At 42.2% G+C, this 27630-nt stretch overlaps 3 protein-coding genes across 4 annotated transcripts; 2 read left to right on the forward strand and 1 right to left on the reverse strand.

The window, feature by feature from the left end:
• The first annotated feature begins 51 nt into the window (after nt 1–51).
• zgc:153675 (uncharacterized protein LOC768179 homolog) lies at nt 52–6077 on the forward strand. Its single transcript, XM_061069621.1, has 3 exons — nt 52–385; nt 2578–2668; nt 4615–6077. Exons 1-3 carry the CDS (start codon nt 377–379, stop codon nt 4899–4901), a joined length of 387 nt encoding a protein of 128 aa, XP_060925604.1. The 5' UTR covers nt 52–376; the 3' UTR covers nt 4902–6077.
• On the reverse strand, nt 1689–27526 carry wu:fb55g09 (coiled-coil domain-containing glutamate-rich protein 1). Of its 2 annotated transcripts, XR_009678169.1 has the most exons (2): nt 26328–27526; nt 1689–1698 (listed from the first exon to the last, which is right to left on the reverse strand). XR_009678169.1 is itself a non-coding variant. In XM_061069619.1 (1 exon), the coding sequence occupies exon 1, from the start codon at nt 27096–27098 to the stop codon at nt 26439–26441; it is 660 nt and encodes a 219-aa protein (XP_060925602.1). In that variant the 5' UTR covers nt 27099–27526; the 3' UTR covers nt 25731–26438. The 2 variants fall into 2 exon arrangements, 1 of the variants encoding a protein (XP_060925602.1); XM_061069619.1 differs by lacking the exon at nt 1689–1698 and having other exon boundaries at nt 25731–27526.
• hgh1 (HGH1 homolog (S. cerevisiae)) lies at nt 6892–14336 on the forward strand. Its single transcript, XM_061069659.1, has 10 exons — nt 6892–7000; nt 9060–9182; nt 9777–9915; nt 10047–10184; nt 11087–11238; nt 11543–11643; nt 12802–12900; nt 13179–13270; nt 13383–13505; nt 13673–14336. Exons 2-10 carry the CDS (start codon nt 9073–9075, stop codon nt 13892–13894), a joined length of 1176 nt encoding a protein of 391 aa, XP_060925642.1. The 5' UTR covers nt 6892–7000; nt 9060–9072; the 3' UTR covers nt 13895–14336.
• Nucleotides 27527–27630: the final 104 nt, after the last annotated feature.

Raw genomic sequence — 27630 nt, forward strand, 5'->3', positions numbered from 1 at the left:
AGCGGAAGTGTAGTGCGTGGCAGCGTGTGTGTGTGTGTGCATGAGTGTACGTGTGTCTATGTGTGTGTGTGGAGGCGCCACGTCGGCAGAACAGTCAGAGAGAGAAGCTGCTGCAGCCTGATCCGGAGTCCGAGGAGAAGTTCTGAAGCTGCTGCTGGTTTAGGGTTTGGACTAGATCTGAAAAGTCCCGAAGAAGAAGAAGAAGAAGCGTCCTCCTCCTGTCCTCCTTCTGTCCTCCTGTCCCCGTCCGAGCCGCAGCTTTCACCCCGAAACACATCGACACAACCCGGGCAGAGTTCGGGCTCCTCGGCTGAACCAGAAGCTGCTCTAGGCTCGAGTTCCTCTCAGGTGTTCGCAGGAGAACCCACTGGGAACAATGGTGAAGGTAAGAAGCCACCGAGCGTCTTCTGGACATGTGGGGACATGAGTGAGGGAGCAGGTTTTTTTAATCAGATGTTGTTCTGTAGCCACTCGAGTGATGATGTGGATTTCCACCGTGACAACAGGTTGCTCCTCTGTGGCCTCCTGGCTGGTTCTCCTGCTGGTTCTCCTCAGCAGTTCTACTTTGGATGTCCAGGTCGAACAGTTTGCAGCAGATGATCAGAGACGAGGAGAACCTGCAGTTAGAGATCCTCACCTCGGGCCCCAGAGACAAACTGGGGGTCGGAGTGATGACGATTTGCAGGAAGATCCACGAGGAATTGACATTTTGAATTAGTGCATTTGTGACACAAGGACATTTCGTCATCACAGAGCTGGTTTAGTTGCAGTATTGCTCAATCTCTTAACCCTTAAACTTCAAATTCATCACATTTTGACTTTAGGGGTCACAAGTGGAACGTTTTGGATCCACAGACCAACAGCACGAGCACCAGAGGTTCTCCTACAGGATGTTTAGGATACTTAACACCTTCATGTCGTTTAGCACTCACATTCATCCGGAGAGACTTACCACTGAGGAACCTCGAAGAACGTTCTAAAGGGCTATGTCTCAAAAAGTAGGACGCCAGGTGAAGAAATGGGTAGAACCTGCACAGGAAGTCCTGTTACGCATGTCTTCATGGTAGAGGGGTTAGGAGAGGACGTGTTCTCAGAAGAGGGGACTTGTTCTTCTTGAGGTTCTTGACGATACATAGCATTTTGGGGCTTGTTTCACCATCAAGTAACCACAAATGAGAACCTTCTGGAGGGTGATTGCCTTGGTGCAGGGACGGTAATGCCAAACAACATTCCTTGGAGGAGCGCAGTAGCTGAGAAGTGAACAGGCTCCAGATCGGTGCCAACCCCGATTTCACTCTATAGGAATGTGTTGATTAATAGAATTACATTCGCCAGGTATTGGTATCCAGAAGCTCCGCCGCACTCTGGACCATCTGTCAGGTTTTCACGATGCTTAGAAGAAGGCCTGACAGAAGGGTGTTATATCTGTAGAGGAGAGAAATGACCATGGGCAGCACCTTGGTGACCTACTGAGTCCGGTTGGGCTTGATTTCTTATGTAAGAGACTGGGAAACAGTTGCAACACGTTCAGAGGATGGTCGCTGCTGGTCATTAAACAGTAAAATCCATATTTCTCCACCCACCCTTGGTTTGGGAGAGACGTGAAGAGGCCATTTTGATTGAGCTTGAGACCAGAATTTCTAAAAAGATAAGTTTAAGAGAGTCGTTTTCTTAGTTCCTTCGTCCATGTGGACATTTCTAGGAGAGAATGTCCGTGGGTTATTGGGCCGGAAGTGTCACGTGGAGTTGTAAAGATAAGGGGTCCCAGTATCCGACCTTGGGGTACCTCGCCATGACACATTGAAGGAACACCCATAGAGATAGGATTCAACCCAAGACAGCACTTTGCCCACACCACTGGTTCACCCTATCAAGGGCAGCTGATAGGTCCACGTAGATAAGAAGTGAAGCTGCCGCTCTAAAGACACATGTCACAGACAAGTCATTGAGTCATCATTTGTATCATGAGGACATTTTGTGAAATACTAATACGTGTTTGAAAACCCCCCTGTGAATAGCCCCATGTAAGAAGTTACAACACCGGTCAGTAGTTGAGCACAAGTGAAGCCTCTTTGTGTGAGTTGTGTCCCGAGTCTGTTCCTCAGCAGTGGGAAATGCTCCTGATGCCAGTGAAGCGTTTATCACATGCTGTTGAGATATGACCCGAACAAGGCTGGTGGGAATGGGGTCCAGCTGTCAGGAGTTGTGTGATACCTGGTTCTCTGAGGGGAGAACCAGAGAAGTGATATGCTGGTGACCACGGGAGACAGAGAAGTACACGCAGTTTTTTTAGTTTTTGCCACATGTTACATTTGCTGAGTCTTGTACTCGGCTCCTGGAGTCCTGGGAGGTGAAGAGCTCTTGACCAGGGGAGGTGGAGAGGAGCATGTGGGTAGAGCAGCAGGATTGCTTCATGCTGCTCTCTGGGACAGTATTGACTGTAGGGGGGGAAAAAATATTCACTCGCATAAGTACTTGGATTGTAAATGCAGTCGTATACATGTGCGAGGTATATAAGTACAGGGATACTCTGTGTATTCATAGTAAAGCAGCCTGTGGTTTTCCTTTGTTTTGCAGAATGTGAACAGTGTGAACGTGGAGCCTCAGCCTGGGACCAGCGTGGCTTTGGAAGAAGCTGAACCCGCCTCCATCCAGCCGCCTACCGAGGGTAAGTAGCAAGACCATCCCCAACCCCCCCACCCCCCCCTTGGGGCTGCAATTCAATGCTAAAACCATCAGCAGTGAATATGGTGCAATCTGTGCTCACATGTTGCTCGGTGCTATTTCAGAAACTGTCGGTTTGTCCAGGGAATATTTTTGTTTGTTTGTGCGGCCGCGGCTCCAACCTGCTATTTGTGTCTCACTGAGAGACTGAGTCCCCTGTGCAGCTCTCAGTCTGTGTCAGGATTCTGTTTTCAGACATGTTATCAGGTCTGAGGATCATGACTCAGCAGGTGAGTTGTGCAGATCTGATCATTAGAGGGTTGTTTAGAAATCCCAGGTTTATAGTCACAATCGTGATTACTGTTAAAGCATTTGAGGAACGGCCAATTACCAAACTCATCATCTCACCATTATTGAGCCATGCCAACGATATCACTCCAGGGAAGGTGCGGTCAAATGGTCCCGACTGAATCCTCTCAACAGAGCATCTGATGAGTTGCCATCAAATTTAGTACAGGAGGAGGTTCCCTGACCTTTGTCTGAAACCACCAGCAAGTGAAATATTCCAACATTCTGTAGATGTGCGTCCTTTTAACTCGGGTGACTTTTCATCTAATATCCTGAGGTTAAATATTTGAATTCATCCGACTTGATTTATGACCAAACTCCTGCAAAAACCACCAACTTCCTGCCAATTATGCAAAGTACACGTCTGCCTACTTGGGACAGTGAACATGATGAGGATTGAGCCTGATACACAGAAGAATGTTAGCTTTGTAAGAGAATGCTGGTGTTGGCGTTTAGCTGAAAGCTCTGTTGTACCTAACCACAGCCTCACACAGCCACCTGCATGACTCCGGACTGTAGTTCTGCTCAACTCGGCACAATTCTCATCTGAATTTCACGACCTCAGCTGGGACTTTGTTGTCGGGAGGTGTAGGTTGGGATAGGATGTGATTTCTAACTGACTCACCTCAAACCCAATGTAGGTACAGTCAAACTGTATATAATATCACAAGTTTCATACATTAGCTCATATTGATCTATCGTATTTGTCTATATAAACACACTAGTTTATTTCAAATTCACTATTAAGTCCTGCTTCAGGAATATTTCCTAATAATTACAGTAACCAGCTTGTTTGTTAAAACTATTGGAGCCTGCATTTGTTTTATTAAAGTATGTGTTTGTGAGGTGTTTTTAAAGATTTACATCTTCAGTAGGAACTAAAAACAGGGTCTGAAATTATTAATATACATGTGTCTTAATAATATCACATTTAAACTCCAAACAGACTTCATTAGGGTTCTATAGGAAGAAAATATATATTTTTTTATTTATTGGTCAATTGAGTTTAATTTCACACCCACTGTAAAACTGAATCTGTGATTATAGAAGTGGTTAGATTAGAACCACATTTTTCTCTGTAATCTGTAGATTATTTACTCTGCAGATGTTTTTACCTCTTAAACATTAATTAATTAAGTCTATCGTCAGAATATTATTCAGCATTTATTTGGATAATTCATAATGTTTCCAGGTTCCAGCATCAAAATGTGAGGATTTGATGCTTTGTCATTGAAAACTGACAATTTCTGTATTTTGAAATGTTGATTTTTCTGTATTTTCTGATATGATAGACGAAGAGAATACCCTGGGGGTTTTCATCAAGATTGTTTTATTTCTTTACAAATTCACAAACATGTTGAAAAACATCTTACCTCACAGTGTTAAAGTGAAAGAAAACAAACATCCTGTTTCCGCCCCCTTAATCAAATCTGCTCCAAATGCAAATGGGTTCTTTCTTGGCCCATCCTTTCGCCAAGTTCCAATAAAATCACTTCATTGTGTTCTGTGTAATCCTGCTGCTGGGCGGAGGTAATTAGTTGCAGATGTAGGTATGATAATGAAAATATAGATCCCTCATGCTTGTGTTCCATTTGTTCACAGAAGCTGGCAAGGACCACGTGGTGGCGGCGCCCGGCATGATGTGGCGGGTGACCGGCGGCCTCTTCAACGTCACCAAGGGCGTCGTGGGCGCTGCGGTGGGCGGAGTGGTCTGGGTGGGCGGCAAGAGCCTGGAGATCACCAAGTCGGCTGTGACCACGGTGCCTGCGATGGGGGTGGGGCTGGTGAAAGGGGGCGTGTCAGCCGTGGCCGGCGGCGTCTCCTCGGTGGGGTCGTCAGTCGCCAGTAAGGTCCCGTTCACGTCCAAGAGGAAAGATAAGGCTGAGTGAAGAGTCTGAAGAGGAGGAGGATGATGATGATGATGATGATGAAGATGATGATGATAAAGATGATGATGAAGATGATGATGATGGACTTGCCCCGCCCTGAGCCAACAGAGACAGGCCGCCTGCAGATCTCTGTCTGCCAATCAGACTCCATAGTGCCTTCCGACGCCTTTTCTCGGCCTTGAACACAATAGTCTTGTCACCATACCGAGATGTAGACTTCGACGCATATAACTACCGTCGTTTCCTTAAAGTTCAGTAGTACCACGTTACCATGGCAACACATAATTACCAGGAAGAAATGCTGAGTCACCAAAACTCTTGTGTACGACCCCTGCCTGACCTGGAGCAGGGTTTGTTTGTGCGGCTGGAACTAAAAGATCTGTCTCCAGGGAGATTGCATGGACTGGGATCCACTGCAGCTGAACTGGTGAACTTCTTGATGCTGTTGAATATTTTTGTAACTGTTGATTATCTGACTGATGCTCAATCTTTCCTTCACTCTCTCCTGTCAACACACGTCTGGTGAAATGTTTTCTGAATCAAAACGCTGAAGACTTTTACTCTTTATTTTCTTTTTTTTTTCTTCTTTTTTTGCAGTGGTATGTAGGTAATATTAAAATCTGTGAGACACATATAGTGTGTTTTGTGAAAAGTAAAATATTTCAACATTGGAAAACGAGGGATCAGCGTTGTTGTTCAGTCTGCAGCCTCCATTGGGTCTGACCTTTATTCTTTTAAAGAGCCCTGGGCCTTTTTCCTGTTTTTACCCAGAAGCCTCCAGTCCACATGGGGGAACATTTATCTGAAATGTCTGGAGGCGGTAAACACAATCACATGTACATCCACGCTCATGTCTGCACCACAGCTATGATATTCTTAAAGTTTTCTGTTTATCCTTAATGTTGAAATGCTGCGTCGGAGTTTGATACGTTGACTTTTTTTGGTTTGTGTGAGAGTTAAAGGGCCAAATGTTGTCTGGAGACAGTAAAGGTTGAACCGTACCTTTAATCTGAAGGGGAACATGTTAATATGCAATGTCAGGATTTCAATGCAACATTTGGAGTGAGTGGTAGCAGTTGCGGATTGGACTTAACTATGTGTATGTCTTGTATGTGTTTTTTTCAATATATCAATAAAGTAGTTTGGAAGGTAAAAATATCTTTAACATAAAACCTGTTCTGCTGTTTCTGTGTGTGTGTGATTTTCAAGTTTGAGGAGTTTTGGTCAAATTATTTTGCGTCTAAATACAGTTTCTCACTGTTACACATTATGTGAGTTCTTGAGGTGTAAGAAATTAATTTCCTTACTCTCAAAACATTTCCTAAGAAGATTTGTATTAGATCAAAGGACGGCAGTGTCAGTCAGATGTCCAGTTTGATCCAGACCATTTATATAAATATAAAGACGGTCTTCTCCTCCGTGGCGGCAGGCTAGCAGGCTTCCAACCATTCAAAATACAATAATTAAATATTTCAGAAATTAGAATTCATATAAAAATAAATACCACGAATATAAAGATTTAAAAAATGATAAAATAGAAAAAAAATCTAAACGGAAAAAATAGAATTTCAAAGAAATTTGAGTTAAATAAAATTGTATTTGAAATAAAACAAATTTCATATAAAAATAAATACCACGATATAAAGATTGAAAAAAACATTAAATTGAATAAAATCTAAACTGTAAAACCGAATTACAGTGAAATTAGAGTTAAATGAAAATTTATTTGAAATAAAATTGATAAATTTGGCTCCTGCTAATGTTGCTAACGAGATTATAACTCGATAATATTAGAAAACCCAACATACGCCACATTTATACTCCATAAACACACGTAGCAGGAAATACCAGAAAGTTCTCGAAACATCTGGAGGTTCACAAACATGGAGCATCCCCACACGACCACAAGGGGCAGCAACAGGCAGCTGGCACCCTCCAGCTGCTGCGAACCAAGAGAAGAAGAGAAGCAGGAAGTGAAGCCGGAAGCCGCAGTGTCCACATGTGAACTGTGATCGTTCACAAGCAGAAGAATAAAATACATGTTTACAAGAAGAACAGCAACGAAATGAGAAGCAGATTCGTGCTATAGCTTCTGAAAGGTAACATCTGTTTATAGCTTATTATGATTATTCAACATTAGCAGGAGCCAATGGGATTGTTAATCTGACAGATTGTTGAGTTCAAACTAAAAACTGATGCTTGGTAAGAAAACAACGTTTTGAATGAAACTGCTGAAGGGAAATATCATCGAACACGTATTTGAATGCTAATAAATAAACTATAGACAGGATATAGACTCAGTAAATACAAGTATTTGACTGAATCTTCTTTTCATATGTTAATATCCTGATTATGACACAGGAGTGAAGAGTTGACACTGGTTTCCAATGTGTTGACAGTGTGACAGCTAAAGATAATCTATTACTGTGTAAACATGGTAATTACCTAACGAATGACATATTTATTACCACGAGTCATTCAATATTTGAGAGTTTTAAAACTGTTCTGTTCTCAGAGTCGTGGAAAATATATGTTGGTTTGCATAAACAATAAAACACAATAAAGAAGAGTCAATTTAGTCTTGATATTTGATATGTACTGTTATGGTCGTCTGTCATGCACAGTTTGGTTTTTACTAATTTCAGATCAGCCTAGTGAAGGTGGTGGTATTTCCATCCATAGTAATGTTGTGGGACCTGATGGTTTAACCGTAGTATTGTTGTGGGACCTGATGGTTAACTGTAGTATTGTTGTGGGACCTGATGGTTAACTGTAGTATTGTTGTGGGACCTGATGGTTTAACCGTAGTATTGTTGTGGGACCTGATGGTTAACTGTAGTATTGTTGTGGGACCTGATGGTTTAACCGTAGTATTGTTGTGGGACCTGATGGTTTAACCGTAGTATTGTTGTGGGACCTGATGGTTTAACCGTAGTATTGTTGTGGGACCTGATGGTTTAACCGTAGTATTGTTGTGGGACCTGATGGTTTTACCGTAGTATTGTTGTGGGACCTGATGTTTTAACCGTAGTATTGTTGTGAGACCTGATGGTTCAACCGTAGTATTGTTGTGGGACCTGATGGTTTAACCGTAGTATTGTTGTGGGACCTGATGGTTTAACCGTAGTATTGTTGTGGGACCTGATGTTTTAACTGTAGTATTGTTGTGGGACCTGATGGTTTAACAGTAGTATTGTTGTGGGACCTGATGGTTAACTGTAGTGTTGTTGTGGGACCTGATGGTTTAACTGTAGTATTGTTGTGGGACCTGATGGTTAACCGTAGTATTGTTGTGGGACCTGATGGTTTAACCGTAGTATTGTTGTGGGACCTGATGGTTAACTGTAGTATTGTTGTGGGACCTGATGGTTAACTGTAGTATTGTTGTGGGACCTGATGGTTAACCGTAGTATTGTTGTGGGACCTGATGGTTTAACCGTAGTATTGTTGTGGGACCTGATGTTTTAACAGTAGTATTGTTGTGGGACCTGATGGTTAACTGTAGTGTTGTTGTGGGACCTGATGGTTTAACCGTAGTATTGTTGTGGGACCTGATGGTTAACTGTAGTATTGTTGTGGGACCTGATGGTTTAACTGTAGTATTTTTGTGGGACCTGATGGTTTAACCGTAGTATTGTTGTGGGACCTGATGGTTAACTGTAGTATTGTTGTGGGACCTGATGGTTTAACCGTAGTATTGTTGTGGGACCTGATGGTTAACTGTAGTATTGTTGTGGGACCTGATGGTTTAACCGTAGTATTGTTGTGGGACCTGATGGTTTAACCGTAGTATTGTTGTGGGACCTGATGGTTAACTGTAGTATTGTTGTGGGACCTGATGGTTTAACCGTAGTATTGTTGTGGGACCTGATGGTTAACTGTAGTGTTGTTGTGGGACCTGATGGTTTAACTGTAGTATTGTTGTGGGACCTCATGGTTAACTGTAGTATTGTTGTGGGACCTGATGGTTTAACCGTAGTATTGTTGTGGGACCTGATGGTTTAACCGTAGTATTGTTGTGGGACCTGATGGTTTAACCGTAGTATTGTTGTAGGACCTGATGTTTTAACCGTAGTATTGTTGTGGGACCTGATGGTTTAACCGTAGTATTGTTGTGGGACCTGATGGTTTAACCGTTGTGTTGCTGCTCTTCACCAGACTCGGTGAGAAGATGTTGAGCGACTCTGAGGCCGCGGAGCTTCCCTCCTTCCTGAGCCCCGGCACACGTCCTGATGTCAAAGGTCACACCACAGAATACATCCTGGGACTGTCAGGGAACAGGTAGGCTGACCAGGAGGAGCAAGAGGGGGGGTGATGGCAATAATAGTGATGGCTATGACTCAAACTGAATCAAAACCATTAGTAAAAGTGTATTTATAATAATTCAGATCACTGATAAGATGCAATATTATATTAAGTGTTATTATTAAGCATTTAGATTATGTATATGAAAAAGTTTATTTTTAACTCCTGTGGCCCCATATCAGTAGAGGCTGCTGTCGATCAATGAACAACACTTTAGTACATCACATTTGCAATAACATGAAATTAATAATCAGCTAAAAACAGACTTAAATCCACTCACACAACTACACTATAATGTGTTACAAACCATTTGTTATCTTTTTTCTTATTAACATTAATCTGTAGAATCGTATCTCAATGGAACAACTTTACTTTCTATCTCATTAATCTACCAAAAACAATCTTGAAGAGAAACTTCTATTTCACTTGGCATAATTTAAAATGATTTTGTTTTAAGTGTAACATGTTTATCTATTGCTGTGCTGTACCTTTACTGTTGGATGCATATTTGTTTATCAGATGTAAATTCTAACACAACCCACATGTCTTTGTGTGTCTGTGTGTTTTTAGGGATGGCTGCCGCTTCCTCCGAACTAAACCTGATATACTTGTTGCGCTCTTTGCATTGACCTCTGACCCCTCGATGACCATCGTGAAGAACTGCTACCACATCTTCATCAACCTGTCAGCAGATGAGATTCTACACAAGGTGAGGTTTACAATTACAAATTATACACAACTTTTCTGTAAGTGGCAAATAAAAACGAAACGAAAAGAACTGTACTTCCCTCAGAGATGATTTATGTTACGTGTGTGTGTTCTTGGTTGTGTCTCACGCAGGTTTTGGTGGAAGATGTTAAAGTTGTCCCGGTGTTATTAAAGAACTTTGTGGATCCCGAGTGCTCTTTCTCTGATCAGAGCTGCAAGATCCTGTCCAACCTGACCCGCCACGTGAAGACCTGCAAGACTGTGTTCCCGGTGAGTCGCTGCAGAACCAGTTTACCTGGAGAGAGGTTTTGCTGGGGAGGCATGGGGGAGCTGGCTGGTTCCAACCTTTGCTAATAGCATAGCCTCTTCTGATGGCTAATGTATTGATTTGGCCTTTTTATAGACGGTGAATGTGTCTGTAAAACAGCACAAATCACAAATATTTAGATTGAAAAGTTCTCCATAACAGGCAGGCAGCAGAAAATAGACAAACTTATGTTAAACATTACTAATCGACACAAGCTTGTCACCTCTTTTCTAATTGTTAAGTATTAAATTTGTGTAAGTGATAAAACATGAGAGACATTTAGTGAAAGTGAATATCAACCTGGTGCTCTCTCTACTATGCTGCTCATTTAAAGGCTTCACACAGTTGAACTCCACCATACATGAGCTTTGTTACACACTTAACCTCTAAGGACAATATTAGAAGGATTCATGTTTGTGTCCTGCTTAGGGATGGGCATTCGATTAAAATGTCTTAATCGATCGTCGGGAGAGTTAATGACGAATTTTCGATTAATCATTAATATTTTTATATTAAAATTCAGTATTTATAGACTGTTAAAATGCAGTGAAAATAGAAAAAACACAGCGTCTTTCAGCCGGGCTTGTAGAGTATAACTCCGGGATGCTTCCTATAGCTGCTAACATCGTCACTGTGCTGCGTTCAGGCATCTCGGATATTCCGACCTCCTACTTGAAGAAGAGCGGTGGACTCCTCATGCGCTCATGGAGACGTATAGCTTCGCAGTGTTGGCAGTGAACGCAACATAATTTCGTCGAAGAAACAAAATAATGTCCTCGACAAAATTCTTAATGATCAATTAATCGATCGTCGATTAATTATGCCCATCCCTAGTCCTGCTCATCACGTGTCTGTGCTGGTTCAGGTCCTGCAGGAGGAAGTAGGTCTGACTAAACTGGTGGAGATCTTCTGCACGGAAGGTTTCAACAAGAAGGCAAATCTCCATTACCTGGGTCCTCTGCTGTCCAACCTGACACAGCTGCCCGAGGCCAGGAACTACATCCTGGACAAGGACAGGTGACTGAATACGCTGCAGGATGGGGACTGGGGTCAGAAACTGAAAGACTACAATCTCTGTTCAAGATATTCGTTTTTCAGTTTTCGAGAATATTGATTTCACCATCAGATTTTGCTTTCACTCCTGCGCCTGCACTCAAACAACCCTTGCTTGTTGTTGGATTTGCTTTGCTTTGTTTCTTCAAAATTCTCAAATACATTTCCAGCTATAGTGTTGACAAATGAAATTGTACCACCCTCATTGTGGGTGTGTTATGACATACACAATGTTGTAATTGTGTGTGTGTGTGTGCTTGTATTGCAGGTGTGTGTTCCAGCGGTTGTTGCCCTACACTCAGTACCAGACATCAGCTCTTAGAAGAGGAGGAGTCGTAGGAACTCTGCGCAACTGCTGCTTTGACCACGGTGAGACACACACTCACACACAAACACACACGTCATCACATCAGCCTGAGTTAAACCAGACACACGTGGTGAAGAGGAGTCCGGCTGCAGATTCCCACTGTGAAGGTTTGGATTTATAGTTCAGCACAAGATTCTACACAATGACATCACCACGCTAACACTAGGGTTGGGTACCCGATACCTACCCGGACCGAAATGCAACGGAGATTTCGGTGCCTCATTTCGGTGCCTGAGCCAATCGAAGCCTGAGGTCTCCGCTCGTCCCGCCTCCTCACACTTCCGCTCCTTCCTTCACGGATGTCGGCCGTGGCTGCCGGTGGACAAACTCTTGTCTCCGCGCTGCCCGCGCCCCGCGTGCGTCAGAGCTTCCGTGCAGGTGGCGGGGGGGGAGGATCTCCTCGCGGGACCTCTCCCCTCCGCCGGGAGCATTTCCTCCGTGGCGGTGTGCCGCGACCGGCTCCGGGTCGGCTTGGAAAGGCTCGGGGCGGGAGGAACTGCCTGCGACAGCCCCAGCCGCGGAGACACGGGGGTCTCTGAGTGATGGAAAAGCGACCCTCAGTCTTCATTTGGCTCAGGCACCGAAGTCAGAGTCACAAGTCAGAGTGTGTGTGTTTTGTATTTATTTTTATTTATTTAAGTATAGTGTAAACTTTTGTTAACAGTTCGTATGTTATTCATAGTTTTAAGTTATAAAGGGTTTTGTATTTATTTAGATTTATAATCTACTTTAAACAGTTAATATATTTGGCAATAAAAAAAGCCTTTCTTAGTCAAGCATCGTTTTGTGCACTTTTTTGAAAAAAGTATCGGTTCAGGCACCGTTTAGGCACCGGTATCGTTTTAAAAGTATCGGTTAGGAACCGGTATCGGATAAAAACCAAACGATACCCATCCCTAGCTAACACTAGATGGAGGTGTCATACAGAGTGAGGCCTGGGACTGTGTTTACTCCAGACAAAGAGTAAACACAGTCAATCATAATAATAATAATAAGAGCTACAATGAAGAAGAGATGCCAGATTAGCAGTGTAAATCCTAACAGTTGGTCCAGGTGTCTGACGTGTGTCCTCACTGTGTCCTCACTGTGTCCTCATTGTGTCCTCATTGTGTCCTCATTGTGTCCTCATTGTGTCCTCACTGTGTCCTCATTGTGTCCAGGATGTCATGTGTGGCTGCTGAGTGAGGCTGTGGACATCCTGCCCTTCCTCCTGCTGCCGCTGGCCGGCCCAGAGGAGCTGTCAGAAGAAGACAATGAAGGTCAGAATGTCTTTCTGTCGTTAAACCAGTTAACTCCGTGTCACACCAGTTTCTGCTTTGTACATGCTGGTGCAACTAAGACCTGAGGGGATCTGAGGAATATGAGACAGAAGTCGTTGTCCAAACGTCAGTGGTTCTGTGTCGGGATTCCAGAAGACAGAAGTGTGACACGTCTCCTGACCCATAAACGGCCACATGTTGTCAGTTGTTCACTTTAGCAGTGTGTATGAGAGAGAGAATAATAATAATATATTTATTATTATTGATGTGATGCTCAGGTTTACCGGTGGACCTGCAGTATCTGCCAGAGGACAAGAAAAGAGAGGAAAGCGCTGGCATCAGAAAGATGCTGCTGGAAACACTCTTGCTGGTACGTACACACACACACACACACACCCTCACACACACACACACACACACACTAACAGAATGTATAAACGTTTGTTTCATGTTGAACTCTTCCCTGTTTGTCTCTTGTGTAGCTGACAGCAACCAAAGATGGTCGACTGACACTAAGAGAGAAGAACGTTTATCCGATCATGAGAGAGTATCACAAGTGGGAGAAGGACGTGCACATTGCAGCAACTATTGAAAAAGTGATCCAGGTAGAAATGATCTAATCCCACAGTGGAGATATCAATAATCAGTAATCACCTGAAATGTTGCTCTTTGTGATTTTATTGTAATGATGAATTCCCTTATTACAGTGAAATCTCGTATTGATCATTTGAGTTGTGACTGTAAACCATCTTTCTTCCTTGACTCACTCCAGGTGCTAATTGGTGACGAGCCGGAGACGGGGATGGAGAATCTGATGGAGCTGGAGATTCCTGAGGATGTGGAGAAGAAACTGAAGGAGGCCGAGGTCAAAGAACAGCAGGAGCTGGAGGAGGAGCAGAAGAGACAAGAGGAGAGGGAGAAAGAGGAAGAGGAGAACAAGAGGAGCAGTGATGCAGCGACAGACAGAGAACAGGAGAGCGGACTGATACCATAAAAACTATTTTTACATTTGTCCGATGAAGCGACTTCTTGTCCTTCAGAATAAGAGCTCAGATCATTACAGCTTTATTCAGACATGAAAAGACATTCACAGAAAGAAACACGATGTGGTTTCTATCATCAGCTCCACAGGAGGAACACAGAGTCACAAGGTGACTGTAAGTAATGTGTAATACCTTCATATTGTTTATGATGCAAAAGGAAGAATCGTGTTTTTTGTTCTGTTAGAAGCTGCATCAGTGATGAATTTTAAAACCTAATTTGCTAAAAGCCTTTATCAACGACCAGGGAGACAATTTTATAATATCTGACAGTGAACTTGGGTTAAATTGGGAATGTACGGTTGTTGTACACAAAGAAAACTAATAATTTTGTAGCCTGATCTGAGAGGAACTGGCTCATTCAGTGTTTATTAAAGTTATTCTATTTTCTCTGCCTCCTGAGGATTTGAGTGTTTTCTGTTTTTTAGGTTAAAGTTGCTCCTCACAGTTCCAAACATTTCAAACTGTGTATGATGTTGTTGCAGCTCTTAATTGAAGCTTTACAATGTTTATACCAAGAGAAATATTCTAACCACAGTGTCCTTGTTTTATGGATATACCATGAGATTATATTTTGTATTTTATTAAAAATATATATACTGACATGTATACACATCCCCCAAGTAATCAAACAAACCAGGAAGGAAAAAGAAAAGCAGGATTTGGGTTACTTAAGATTGTTCTAATGAGGCAAAAATTATAACCTGCAGAAAACTCATAAATCCATTAATTAAATTACCCACAAATTGTCAGTGTCTGAATTAAAAAAGTTGTATTTGCTTCTGAGAAAATTCCCGTCCACTGAGGGAACATCTGATTTTACTTTATCTTAGATGGAACACATAACTAAATTCGAATGAAAGGTTTTCTACCTTTTTTCTTTTAATTTCTACCTTTTCACGTGGTTAGAATAATGACGTATTTATCTTCTCGATCTTTTCACTGATGCAGATGTGACTGAAATGTGGATTCAGTTTTTTCTAGTCAACTTTACTCCAAACATCAGGCCTCAGTTTTATATGACACTGATCAACCAGAAGGGGGCGTCTGAGCGTCTTTTGTCATTTTACAACATGGACTCTCATGAATAACTTCACAAAGTTTACACCTTTAAACAAAGTTGTCAAACGTGATGACATTTTCGAGACAGTAAAATTGTGTTCTGGAAAATGAAGTAAACTAGAAAGACATTTTGGAAAGGTTGACAGTTTGAGACGTTCAGGAAAAAAGTGAGGACATTTGTCCTGTCTCCACTTTTTCTAATGAACTGAGGGTCAGACTTTATTTTAGGGTCGAATGAGTTGAGGTTGGGTTTAGGGCAGAAGGCCTGAAGTACAGGCACAAGTACAAACCTCGTATTTGTGCGTCATCAGATCAAACAAATACTTTCTGCAAAGCTCACAACAGAGGATATGCTCGTGTGTGAGGCGTCTCGTGAGGACTGAAGACTGAGTGTCCTCGTCCTCCTGTGAGGCTGCAGAGCAGGTGTCCCCCTTATCAGCCTCTGGGAGGTTTTCCACTTCAGCTCAAGGTCACAACCAAACTTACACAGAGAGGAAAAAAAACACCATTTCTGGAATGGAAACAAATATTTAGCAGCTCTTCAGTCAGCCGTAATAATATCACTAATCAGACATTTGTCAAATGATTGGATATAAGAATAGATGCCGTGATTTGTTTCAAAGTAAAGTCTGTGAGTTATCAGGGTTACACAAAAACTGGATGGATTATCATGAAACTTAAGGATCAGGAAAGAACCCATTGAATTTTGGTGCAGATCCACGATCAGGAAGTGAATCATTGCAAGATTGCTGAACATTTTCATTGGTTTCTCAGAGAATAATTCATGGATCTTGATAGAAGAAACCTGACGTGTTTAAGGGACTGATATTTATGAGTGTTTATGCAGATCCAAATAAAAATGTGGATCTAGAGAATTTAAATGTAGATCATAAGGAGACTGTTGGGCCTTGATGAAGCTGGAGCTCGACTAAGTGTTCTTTTAATCCATGGATATGTTCTTGGACTTTGGGAGGAAGTCGGACTACGCACACACACACGGGGATCAAACTCCACACAGTAGCACTACACCACCGTGCCACCCCCACACCCCCATCAGATAATGTATCATGTACTCAGGAACCGTGTCAGTTCCTACATTGAATACTTCCGATGACTTGTCTGTTGATGAAGGAAACTTTGACTCAACTCTCAATCGCAGAACTGAATACCTTCTGAGTGAAAAGCCGTATTTTCAGTTTTGAGTCGGATGTTTGCAGAGTCACTGTGGCCGAGCTGTTCCTGGATCAGAGAAACACCGAACATGTTGAGACTGAACACTCTTCTCTTCACTGGGAGGTGGCGACAGGAAGGAGAAGACAGAGGGCCTGTGAGGAAGGAGGAGCTCAGCCTCTCTGTGCTCTTGTGAAATTTGTCAGATCGGTGTGTGTGTGAGTCTCAGCCAATCAGAGGCTGCAGTTTCCTGTTTCACTTGCCTGTTGTGTACCCACAGGGCAGATACACACGTAGTACGAGTTCTACGTGACCTACACACCAGCGCTTGTGTTGTTTGTGTTGTGAGATGTTACCTCAGAGACTTTTTAATCACAGCTGGATATTAACTGTACATGTACTTCACATTACTCGTTACTGTAAAACTCATGAGTTTCTGCTTACTTCATAATAAAAGATCTACAAGCAACCAGCCAATGATGAGGCAAATAAATATGATGCAAGTTTGATTATAAATTACTTTGCATCTTTCACGACTGACACTCGGCTGATCTAAACTTTGACTTTGTTTTGCTGCAGTAACTTTATTTTCCTACTGCTGATAAACTGATGTCTGCGAACAAGACCTTTTATTGTATTTGCCAAACGAGTGGTTGCTGTTTACATGTATAAAAATAGCATTTTACATTAAGTTATGATACAATATCAGGAAAATATTATTGATTATTTGTCACTCAGTAAAGTGCATATCTCCTCCAGGGCCCAACTGTCCTCTTATGAAACTAAATTTAAATTGACTGCATCTGGAAGTACTACAGTACAGATTAATACAGAACTTGGTGGAAAAATGTTTATATGTATCAGACTGATATTTATAACTGGATGCAGAACCAAATTTAGATCTGGATCTAGTGAATTTTAATGTGGTGGAGCTTCACTCATTCTAGGTTTTCAGGTTGCCCCTCTGTATGTGATTAACTCATATACGGTGGTTTACCGCATTCTGTTTCATAGATTACACCAGGGCCACTTATTCAGTGTTAAATATTATATCTATAGTAGACTAGACAAACACAGAAGGGTCTTTGTGAAGCAGAGGGAAATAATTAGTGTGAATATCCAACCAGCAGGAGGCGCTGTGCCCTGTACCAGCTGAAACCATCAGCAGTCATGTACAAGGCCTCAGAAAATGGATGAAATGAAATACACAACCAATCAGATCTTAGTATTCTCTCTGGTATGTCCCTCTGTCGTAAATACAGAGTGTGTGTGTGTGTGTGTGTGTGTGTGTGTGTGTGTGTGTGTGTGTGTGTGTGTGTGTGTGTGTGTGTGTGTGTGTGTGTGTGTGTGTGTGTGTGTGTGTGTGTGTGTGTGTGTCTATCTCTAGTTATGAGGCCCAAGTTTGGTTCAGTACCATCATTGTGAGGACTTTTTGACTTTGTTAGGACACGGATTCAAAGCACTTGGTTTTATGCTCAGAGTAATATTATGTCAGTGCTGTGACACATTCACCACCAGGCTGCTCCAAGAGAGATAAGTTGAGCTCATGCTACCAGAATAACAACTCCCTCCCTCAGCCCCTTAACTGGGCTCCTCTGTGTGTGTGTGTGTGTGTGTGTGTGTGTGTGTGTGTGTGTGTGTGTGTGTGTGTGTGTGTGTGTGTGTGTGTGTGTGTGTGTGTGTGTGTGTGTGTGTGTGCGTGTGCGTGTGTGTGTGTCTGTGTGTGTGTGTGTGTGTGTCAGGTCAGTGGAGCAGTATGAAACAGATCACACACTCACACCGGTCGTCTGACACCCTGTGCACATGAGTTCTGGAGGCCGGGTTTATCACAGTGTGTGTTTAACACGTTGTGTGTCTGTGTGTTTGTTTTTCTTACGTAAGAGGATCAATACTTGGTCTTCTTGGTCAATCTTGTTTGGTCAGGACATTGTTAGCCTGAAGCTTAGCATGAAGATGCAGCAGGACACAGCTGACATTGAAGTTTTTGTATTAGAAAAACACAAGCACATTTAAAACACATCTGTTAACACACTGAATATAGTTTGTTTAATAATTACACAAACGGAAACAGTTTTAGGTGTAGTTACGGACTTTGTATAAAAAAAGTAATATTGATCAGTTATTTGTGGTTGGCTGCAGAATAGGCCATAAACCCAGCCTCCTCCATGTTAGTAGATAGGACATGGACCAGTCAAAATACACGTCAAAGTTTGGTTTAATTAGTTATTTGATGCTATTAAAACGGTGTGAAACGCCATGATTGACAGCTGAGACTGACTCGTGATTGGTCGAGCTTGTGTATTGCGGGTGTTGACAAAGTGTTGACATGTCCATCTTTACAAACAGTTTACAGTCTTGTCTAAATTCCATGTATGCATCTGCCCAGCACCTAATCTGGCTCTAGATGGAAATGTCCCGATACAGGATACTTCATTCATTTATTTATTTGTTTTCACATTTCTGTTCACACACAGATTAAATTGATAAGAAAAAGATTATGCATGGCAGCCATAGAGCAGATAAACATCAGGCACAGGCCCAGTCGCACAATGTAGGAGAACAAACAAATCAACTAAGACATAGAAAGACGTCAACTTCTCAGCCGAGATGCAATGAATTATGGTTTCACTTTAAAACTTTTTTTAATGCATAATAGTACTGGGAAAATAATTTGTAACAACATGATGCACGAACATGAAACATGTGTATGGTTTGAAAAGTGTTAAAACATATTTTCATCAGGAATTACACAATTTAAGAAAGTAAACTGTATATGTATTTTGTAAACATTGCAATGTTGTAATTTCAGTCAAGATTTTAATCTCAGCGCAGCCAAAGAAGATCCAGTATTTACATGTAAACTCATTTTTTGGTGGATTCACCGTCAGCTGATCATCATGTTTGACTCATCATCAATAAACAAAAATAGCAATTAAAAGAAATATATATACACATGCATTTACATATAAAAAGAGTTTGGTTGTACAATTATGTGCTGAGTTTAGGAAACTTATTCCTTCATCATTTTGAAGGAAGTTGTTATGATTGATTTTTAAAAATACCTCCCAACACTTCTAATACTCCTGATGTGCAAATGTACAAACTTTTAAAACTTTGGTAAAATCCAAACTGTTCCATTTGAATCAGTTCAGAAGCTCGGAAGCTTTTCACATTAAATCTCCTCAGGGAATGAAGTGACTGTCGGAGTCATAAGACTGAAGTGTGTGTATGTGTGTGTGTGTGTGTGTGTGTGTGTGTGTGTGTGTGTGTGTGTGTGTGTGTGTGTGTGTGTGTGTGTGTGTGTGTGTGTAGGCAGAGCTCAGAGCTGGAGCCTCACTGTTGGTTTGACACGGTTCTGAGCTCGGCTGTCAATCATTGTGTTTTTCTGCGCTCTGATTGGCCGGTTTGTGTTCTCAACAGAGAAATCTCCACCTCCAGAGCAGCCTGCTGTACTTTTCCACTCCGAGCTCACTTCACCATCCAACTCCAACTACTTTCCCCTTCCTCCCTCCTTCACTTCATATGTTCCTCACACACACACACACTCAGACACTCAGACACACACTCACACACTCAGACACACACAGACACACACTGAGGGAATGGAGGTTTGGTCTGTGGTTTGTTGATCGTGTAAAGAGCCACAACTATTGTTTAAAAGTTCTGGTAGAAAAACAACAACCCTGTGGTTCCGAGTGTTTTCACAACACATGATAATATTGTTTCCATATTTTGGTTTTCAATTAGTTTTCTGACAATATTTTCTTCCTGTGAGTAAACTTAGAAAGATCATGATTTTCATCCTGAAACTTTCCTGTTGATAAAATGTTTCCAGACGCCATCAGATCCTTTATGAGTCAAACAGTTTCTCCTCGTGTGTTTCCTGTAGTTCCACCCTCAGTGTTTGGGGTTAGGTTTATTATGATCTGCTCATGAAGAAGAAATTAAAACTACAACCTTCACTCAGCAGCAGAAATCCGTCTCTAAACTTGAAATAGATGATAATATAGTAAATAATAATAACTAGAGTAACTGGACATCCAACACAGCACTTGCACTATAAGTTTAATTATTTATGATCTTTACAAAGTTGGCTTCCTGAAAGCATAGTCGACAACATTCATTACACTCTGTCCTGCTGTTATTTAAAACATGTCTGAATAAAAACAGAACTATAGAATAACCACACTGAACAAAATAAATAACGCTAATAAGAAGTTACTTTTATTATCTGATCATACAAAGTAAACCACATGTCAAACTGTTGTAAGTTATGTTTCAGGTCTGGACTCTCAGGTATTTGGCATTTAACAAATCTCGATGGAATTTCCAAGTTGATGATTGAACAATGTTTGGATTTGCTGCAGTGGCTCATTTACAGATATTTGCTCAGAAATCTTAAATGTATAAGTAACTATTCCAAAGTTTAAAATCTCAGTTTATTATATTATGTTTGATATTACAAGATGTGTTCCTCAATAGACTGAAAATAAAGGGTAAGTGGCTTTGGAACCACAACACCCCCAGTTCAGATTTGTCTCCACCTTGTTCCAGTCACAGTCTGATTAAGGGTTGGTTACTCCACAAGTAAAATAGAATTTGAAAAGTGCAGGTTTTCAATATTTCCGGGCCTTAAAGTTAGTGACAGATTAACACTTTTAATTCTGCAGTCATATGTCCAGTTCTCAGATGTTCCATCTGTCGACATAGCTTTGGTTGTGTAGTGTGAAGAAAATCATTCACATAAACCACATTGAACTTTATTCAAACTCACAGTGTCTCATATATTTCAGAACAACTAGTTCAGCTGTAATGTCAGTTTGTGGGTGTGTCAGCGATCTTTGTAACTGTCGTTCATACAGTAACTGTCTGTACTTGTTGTTGGACGGCTGCCTCCTCACCAATAATTCACAGCTGCATGTGTGTGTGTGTGTGGGGGACGACTCTTCTTTGTCTTTGTCTTTATGAGGACTTATGAGGATGTGGTCGAAGACTGATTTAAATAAAGACATTTTTTTGCTTCTCACTTTACCAAAAGACTTGGATTTTTTTATTTGGGTGCACAAATGTAATATAATATGTTTTAATATAGTTTTTACATATTTTTTAACACATATAATAAAGGTTTTAGGTTAAAAAAAAAAAATTGTGTGAGGTTCCTTACAAGTGTAAACACATACAAATGTGATTGTGTCAGCAGATTGGCGTTACTGCAGCTGGTGGTGAAGTATTTGTAGTGTTCAGATTGACTTTCTCTAATCAAACAGACCTGCCTCCTTCTTGCCGTGGTGTGTGTGTGTGTGTGTGTGTGCATGTGTGTGGTGTGTGTCTGTGTGTGTGCGAATATGTGTGCGTGTGACAGCTCACTTTCTCTTCCTGTTTGGCAGTCAGCTTTCCAATCCGAGGCAGCATTACACAACACCTCCACAGAAGCTGCTGCCTGTGGTCGTGAGCAGCAGAAAGTGAAAACAGCAGCGACAGACAGTTGATGCATGAGAGACGTTGGAGACCTGAAAGCTTTGACCTGCTACCGTGTCCCTGAGCAAGGCACTGAACACTTGGTGTGTGTGTGTGATTAGATAAGAAACAGTGCAAACACCCAGCCGGTCAGTGTGACCTTGTGTGACCGAATGTTAACAGGTTGGATTTCTTCTTATCGTGTGTTCTCCCTTAGATAATACCATTTAGGAGTTTTATTACCATTTGTTTGATGAGGTACTCGATACAATGATGTGAACAAATTAAATCATCCACACTCAGATTAACAGCCAGATGAAGTTGAACTCTTTGGCTACACACACACCACTGCCTTTTCATTTGAAACCCTGCTGAGAATACACCAGTGTCCACACTTCTCCCTGAGTTTCAGAGCCGCTAAAGGGAGAAGTTTGGAAAAGCTACCAGTCCCGTTTTAGTTTTAGTTTGAAAACTCCGGAGCTGCCTCTCAATCTGCTCGGGCAGAAACAAAGACGTTTGGAAACGATGACGGAAACACTCACAACAGCTTCCTCATTGGGTCCTTTCTGTCCCAATGAGGCCTTCACTGATTGGTCAGGCTCCTATCACATGACCCCCTTCTGGAAGAAATTACCAGCATTAGACTCAGCTACCAGTGTGGAATGTAATATGGGAAATCAATGATGCAATTGTTGCATAGGAGACAAGCTATTCTTCTTGTTTACACCGACGCACGTGCATACAACATGTGTTTGTGAGTGATCACGTGTTGTATGTTTTCAGGCATGTTCGTATGGATGGGATTCAAACTCACGTGGACAGAGATTGTTTTAGTTTGACGAAACGGAAATATTGTAGTAAGGATGTAACCAAAGCTAAATTAAACAAGCTGCACCACGGCCGTAAAGCTGCGCCCTGAACGCTCCATGCTCCAAAGTTCATTAAATGAACAAAATTCAATATGCAGCAACTCTTGAAAAATGTCTAAAATTTAAAAACGGACCTATTCGTGGGAATGTTTATCCATTTTCCTCTGATTGTTCAAAAGTCCAGAAGCCTGATGCTGGGCCAGAGCAACATGTGAACGACCCTTTCAGAGAATATTTGGTCGAACAATAAGTGAGGTCACTGCCTCCCCAGTAACAAACACTGAATTCCCAGGGAGCTGAAGGCCCTACTCAACAACAAGAAGAAGCTAATGAGTAATGAGTTGAACCCACTTCTTCAATAGGTTATACTCAGCACCCACAACCATCCACCTTAGTCTCCCATCCCCCCGGACGCTGCAACCCCCCACCAGCCAGCAGCAGCACCCTGACCCCACGGCTCAGACTCACCAGGGCATCAGGGGAAGGTGGAGCAATCCAATTGAATCTGGGCTTGAGCTCTAAACCCTGTGGCAGCCAGCTCGGTGCATGTTCTCCAGCACCTGTTAAACCTGAGCCTGTGGCTGAGAAGAGTCTCTGAGATGGAAAACACTTCTTCTTGGTCCCAGTCCCTAAAAAAATCTGCCTTTAATGAGGACAGACCAATGTCCCTGACCTCCCAGATTATGGAGATCATGGAGAGGCTGGTGCATGAAGATGTCAGAGCTCCCTAGTGGACTCTCTGCAAACATATACTGTCCTTGGATTTCTGGAGCACCTTCATAAGAATTGGTTCTTGAGAGGAAGTTGTGGGAGATGCAGGCGGGCTCCAGCATGACAACATGGATCACAGACCATATGACAGGAAGACCTCCGTCTGGGAGGCTTCAGGACTCGGTGTCATGGTCAGATTTGAGGAACAAGGGAGCTCCTGAAGGGACAGTGCTATCTCCTTTTCTCTTTACGCTTCAGTTTCTTGAAGTAACTCAGAGTCCTGTCACTGGCAGAAGTTCCGTGTTGTGAGGAGGAAGCACCTGGTGATAAATGTGGCTCAGACCAAGGAGCTGGTTGTAGACGTTGGCGGAGAGAGAACTGAACTTTCAATCCACATCCAGGGGTCTGAGGTTGAGACGGGTGTAGCTGATTTTCATTTAATGTCATTGGATTAGGACGACTTTTGTCTTGTTAGCATCGCCAAGGAAATTATGTCTTTACCCCAGTCTGTTCGAATAAATTGTTGGATTGTAAGTTAGTTTGTACGTAAGGAAAATTACACAAAAAACTACTGAATAAATTCCCCTAAAACTCCATTGAAGGATGAGAAAGAAAAAAGGCCAAAATGTTGATCTGGACAAAATGTTCTTCCCGTTTCTTTCCCATTGTGAGATCAGGCGTTTATAAAATGTTGATCATTTTACTAGAGAATAATTCATGGATCTTGATAAAAATTGGACAGATTTATATATGAATAATTAAAGCGTGTGAGCTGTCTATGACTCTTTCGTCCTTGGCGCAGGAATGAATGCTAGTTCTATTCTTTGTTTGGTCCCTGATGGAGCTGCTGTAACAACATTTCATCTCTGGGATCCATAAAGTATCTCTGTCATTTTCGGTACATAAAAAAACCAAACCTCAGAAACAGCCACCGTCCCTTTAAAATAGATAAATACATCTACAAAGACCAGCTAACATGAAGGAACTACAGCTAACAGAGAAGATTACCTCATCTAAGCTCATAGCTTAAGCTAAATGAACACTTCTGTAATGTGTTATTACAAAATATCACTGTAACATCTCGGTTAATGTGCTGTCATCCCATATTACAACATGAAGCAGCAGAGAAATCAAAGTGAAAACCTGCCTGTGCCTGACTTTGACCCGTTTCCATTCTTAGTTTATGACACACAAACACAAAGAGGCTTACACCTCCCTGTCCGTCCTGAGTGGGTGTGACCAGCCCACTCCACTTTATGTAATCCATTCCAACCGCTCTGTGGAACAATGAAGCCTCCGTCTCCCGGCTTCGATCTCCGTCTGACATTTATGAACAGACGGATATAAAGTCAATAGTACAAGCGACAGGATCTTATGGCTGAGACACACACAGGAGTTCCCTGCTGTTGAAGAAGCAACATGCGCCTCTCGTACAAAAGAAGATTTCCCTTTAGAATAAATACAAGTTATTAAAGTCTCTAAGATTTTGAATCATTAAAAATGGATACAAAATGTTAAAAGGTTTAAGTGTTTAGCTGCAGCACATGCATATGAATGCCGAGAGCAACTGGGCATGAACCAGACTATTTATAGGTGTTTGTGCAAACAAGAAACCATCAGAGGTTTAATACACAGTGGAAATTCATAAACCTGCTGCTTGATCTAAACAGGTTCAGTTAGTCAGAGCCAGGGTGTTAAGCAGAATACCTAAATGAAGAGGGGAGAATTATGTTATAATATATATTTGTGTAATTCTAGTTATTCATTTTTTTTAATCACACTTTTCAACATTAAGTGTTTTCCAAAGAAAAGAAAATTGAGCAGAATCCAGAAACTCATGAACCCCCACTTAGGACATTCAAATGTTGGAATGTGTCAAAACTATACATAGCCCATGAATTGATGTACAATTATACTATTGTTATAAATTAAAAAATTAATAATAATAAAATAATAATAATCTCATATAGGGAATATGTACTGTATTTCTCTATAATAATATAAAAGCTCATATAAGTGGACAACGGTAGGAACTCAAATACTATTAGATTTATAAAAGCAATAATTAAATAAAATAAAATAGATTAAATGAGTTAAAACAGAAGAGTAAAATATAATAAAAGTACAGAATAATGTCACTGTATAATATCCATAATATATATATATATATATATACAATTAAATCTGCTGAAACAGATGTCAAGAGGCGTTCAGGAACCCTCTGGAGTAATGAAAACTAAGTGTCTTTATCTTTGTTTCAGTTTTATCTATTTTAGGTGTTTTCATTGTTTTTTTTAAAGTATGTTATATGTTATGTTATATTATTCATTAGATCATACAAGCTGAACAAGAGTTTAAATCACTTGTGTTTTTCTTCACTGCTCCACTCACATAGTTATTACCACTGTGACTTTGCTTTATTCTACCTGAGCTATGAAGACTCAGTGACACCCCCCCTCCATCCTCTAACTCTTTTAAAACAAAACTCTTTCAATCCACAAAGACAACCACTCATCCTGTGTTACATCAATCACATGTTTATTATTTCCGTATTTTTTTTATTTCCAGTCTTTACAGTTAAAGGCTTTTTAAAATTGTATTAATGACAGTCTGCATCAGCCAATCGAAAGCACTGTAATCCAGGCAGCTTGATTCTGATTGGCTGTGCGGACTCACTCCCACCACCGAGCCCATCTTCCTTTGTGTGCAACAACAACAACAGAGAAGGCAACACTTTACAGCTCCCGTACACAATGTACACGAGCAAGCATGAACCAAACAGGACATGTAAAAAAAAAACCACTAACAAACATCCGTCTTAATAAAATCATTTAATCTTACAACAGAGTTAATGTTGTGTCTTTATCCTGGAAATGAGCCGACAGGGTGAGATGATTCCACTTCCTCTCAGAGCAGTTTCCCTTGTTGTTCATTTAACATCAGAGACAGAATCTAAACAAGATGGAATACGGCTCATAACTGCAGGAATGTAAAGAAAATTACACTTGATTTAAGAGAATTTAAAAACAACTTTGCTCCTGCAGGAAACTAGTGGAATGACCTCAGTCTGGCGGCAGATCCTTCAACTTTTAAGGCTAAATGACTTGATAAGATGGACATTTATTTATTTACTTTCTGTGAACATGAAGCAGAACAAACCTGACTCCGTACAGTCAGAGCAGCGTTGGAGTCTTTTGCAGAACAAAATGGCCTCCAGAGAGTTTCCCCATCAGGACGTGAGGATGTCACAGAACTCGACAAAGTCCCTCTGCATGAAGTTCTGGCTCTGCTTGAGGTCGTCCTCCGAGGGGAAGTACTGCATGCTGTCCTCCTGCAGGCGCAGATTGTCCTCCTCCTGCAGACGCAGACTGTCTTCGTGCAGTACCAGGAACTGACCTGGTGGTGTCGCCGTGGAGCCCCGGGGGCTGGGACAGTCCAGGAGGGCTCCTCTGGCATTCTCCAGGATGCCCAGGTATGAGTCCATGTCCGTCAGCTCCGTGTCGCTGTCCGAGCTGCTGGCGCTGTCGCTGCCCACCGAGTCCGAGCGCAGGTGCAGCATCTGGTACTTCTCATGCATCAGGAACTGGTTGGTGTTCTTGGGGGCCCGCATGCCCCTCACCCTGTTCCCCTTGACGTTGACGGGCCGGAGAGACATCACCGACGTCTGGAGGTGTCTGGGATGATGATGCTGATGACGTAGGGGGTGGTGGTGGTTGCGCCCCCTCGACCACCCGCCCCCCCCTGTCCTCCGCCCCTGCAGGCGCCCCCTGCAGCCCTTGGACCAGCCGCGCTTCCAGCGGCTGGCAGCGTCCCTGTGTGGAGCCTCCTTGGCATCCTGCTGCTGGAGGTGCTGCTGGCAGCTCCTCCTGCACATCATCTCTGAGAGCATGTTCTGGTCTTCCTCGCTGTGGCCTCCCTTCCTCCCTCTGCTTCACATCCTCCTCCCCTCACGGTGGCCCACACTACAACAAAGACAGGCTGGTGTCTGGGTTGTTCTGGCTCAGATCACAAATGACCTCCTTCTCACCCAGAGTCTACCTTTTCACTATTCTGTCACTTTTTTTCTTGACCTCTGGCTTTGGCTGGTGCATCGCCTGCTCTTCCTCCCCCTGCAGCAGCAGCTTGGCTGCTCGGCTGGCTGCCTGTCACGCCCTCCTCTGCCTGCCCTACTCTCTCTTCTTCACCTCTCTCAGGTGCAGGCAGCTTCTCTCGGCTCTGATTAGTGACCTGAGGTGAAGGCTGAGGGCAGCTGAGCCTCTTGGATCTGAAGCTGATCTCTTTTCTCAGGGAACAGCAGCTGTGATGCACTCAGCTCTGACCGACACTGACTGTGGCTCTGCCTCCTTCTCACAGCGAATATAAAGAAACGGACGGAACCATTCACAGGGGTTTGCATGCAGAGGGGGGGACCAGTATGTTCA

Source organism: Limanda limanda, chromosome 4 (assembly GCF_963576545.1).
Source record: "Limanda limanda chromosome 4, fLimLim1.1, whole genome shotgun sequence".
Taxonomy (NCBI): Eukaryota; Metazoa; Chordata; class Actinopteri; order Pleuronectiformes; family Pleuronectidae; genus Limanda; species Limanda limanda.

Coding starts and splice junctions, on each gene's coding strand:
- zgc:153675 (XM_061069621.1), top strand. Junction 2,669..4,614: donor CATCCAGCCGCCTACCGAGG/GTAAGTAGCAAG, acceptor ATTTGTTCACAG/AAGCTGGCAAGGACCACGTG.
- wu:fb55g09 (XM_061069619.1), bottom strand. CDS start 27,098: ATGCTCTCAGAGATGATGTGCAGGAGGAGCTGCCAGCAGCACCTCCAG.
- hgh1 (XM_061069659.1), top strand. CDS start 9,073: ATGTTGAGCGACTCTGAGGCCGCGGAGCTTCCCTCCTTCCTGAGCCCC. Junction 9,183..9,776: donor CTGGGACTGTCAGGGAACAG/GTAGGCTGACCA, acceptor GTGTGTTTTTAG/GGATGGCTGCCGCTTCCTCC. Junction 12,901..13,178: donor GTCAGAAGAAGACAATGAAG/GTCAGAATGTCT, acceptor TGTGATGCTCAG/GTTTACCGGTGGACCTGCAG.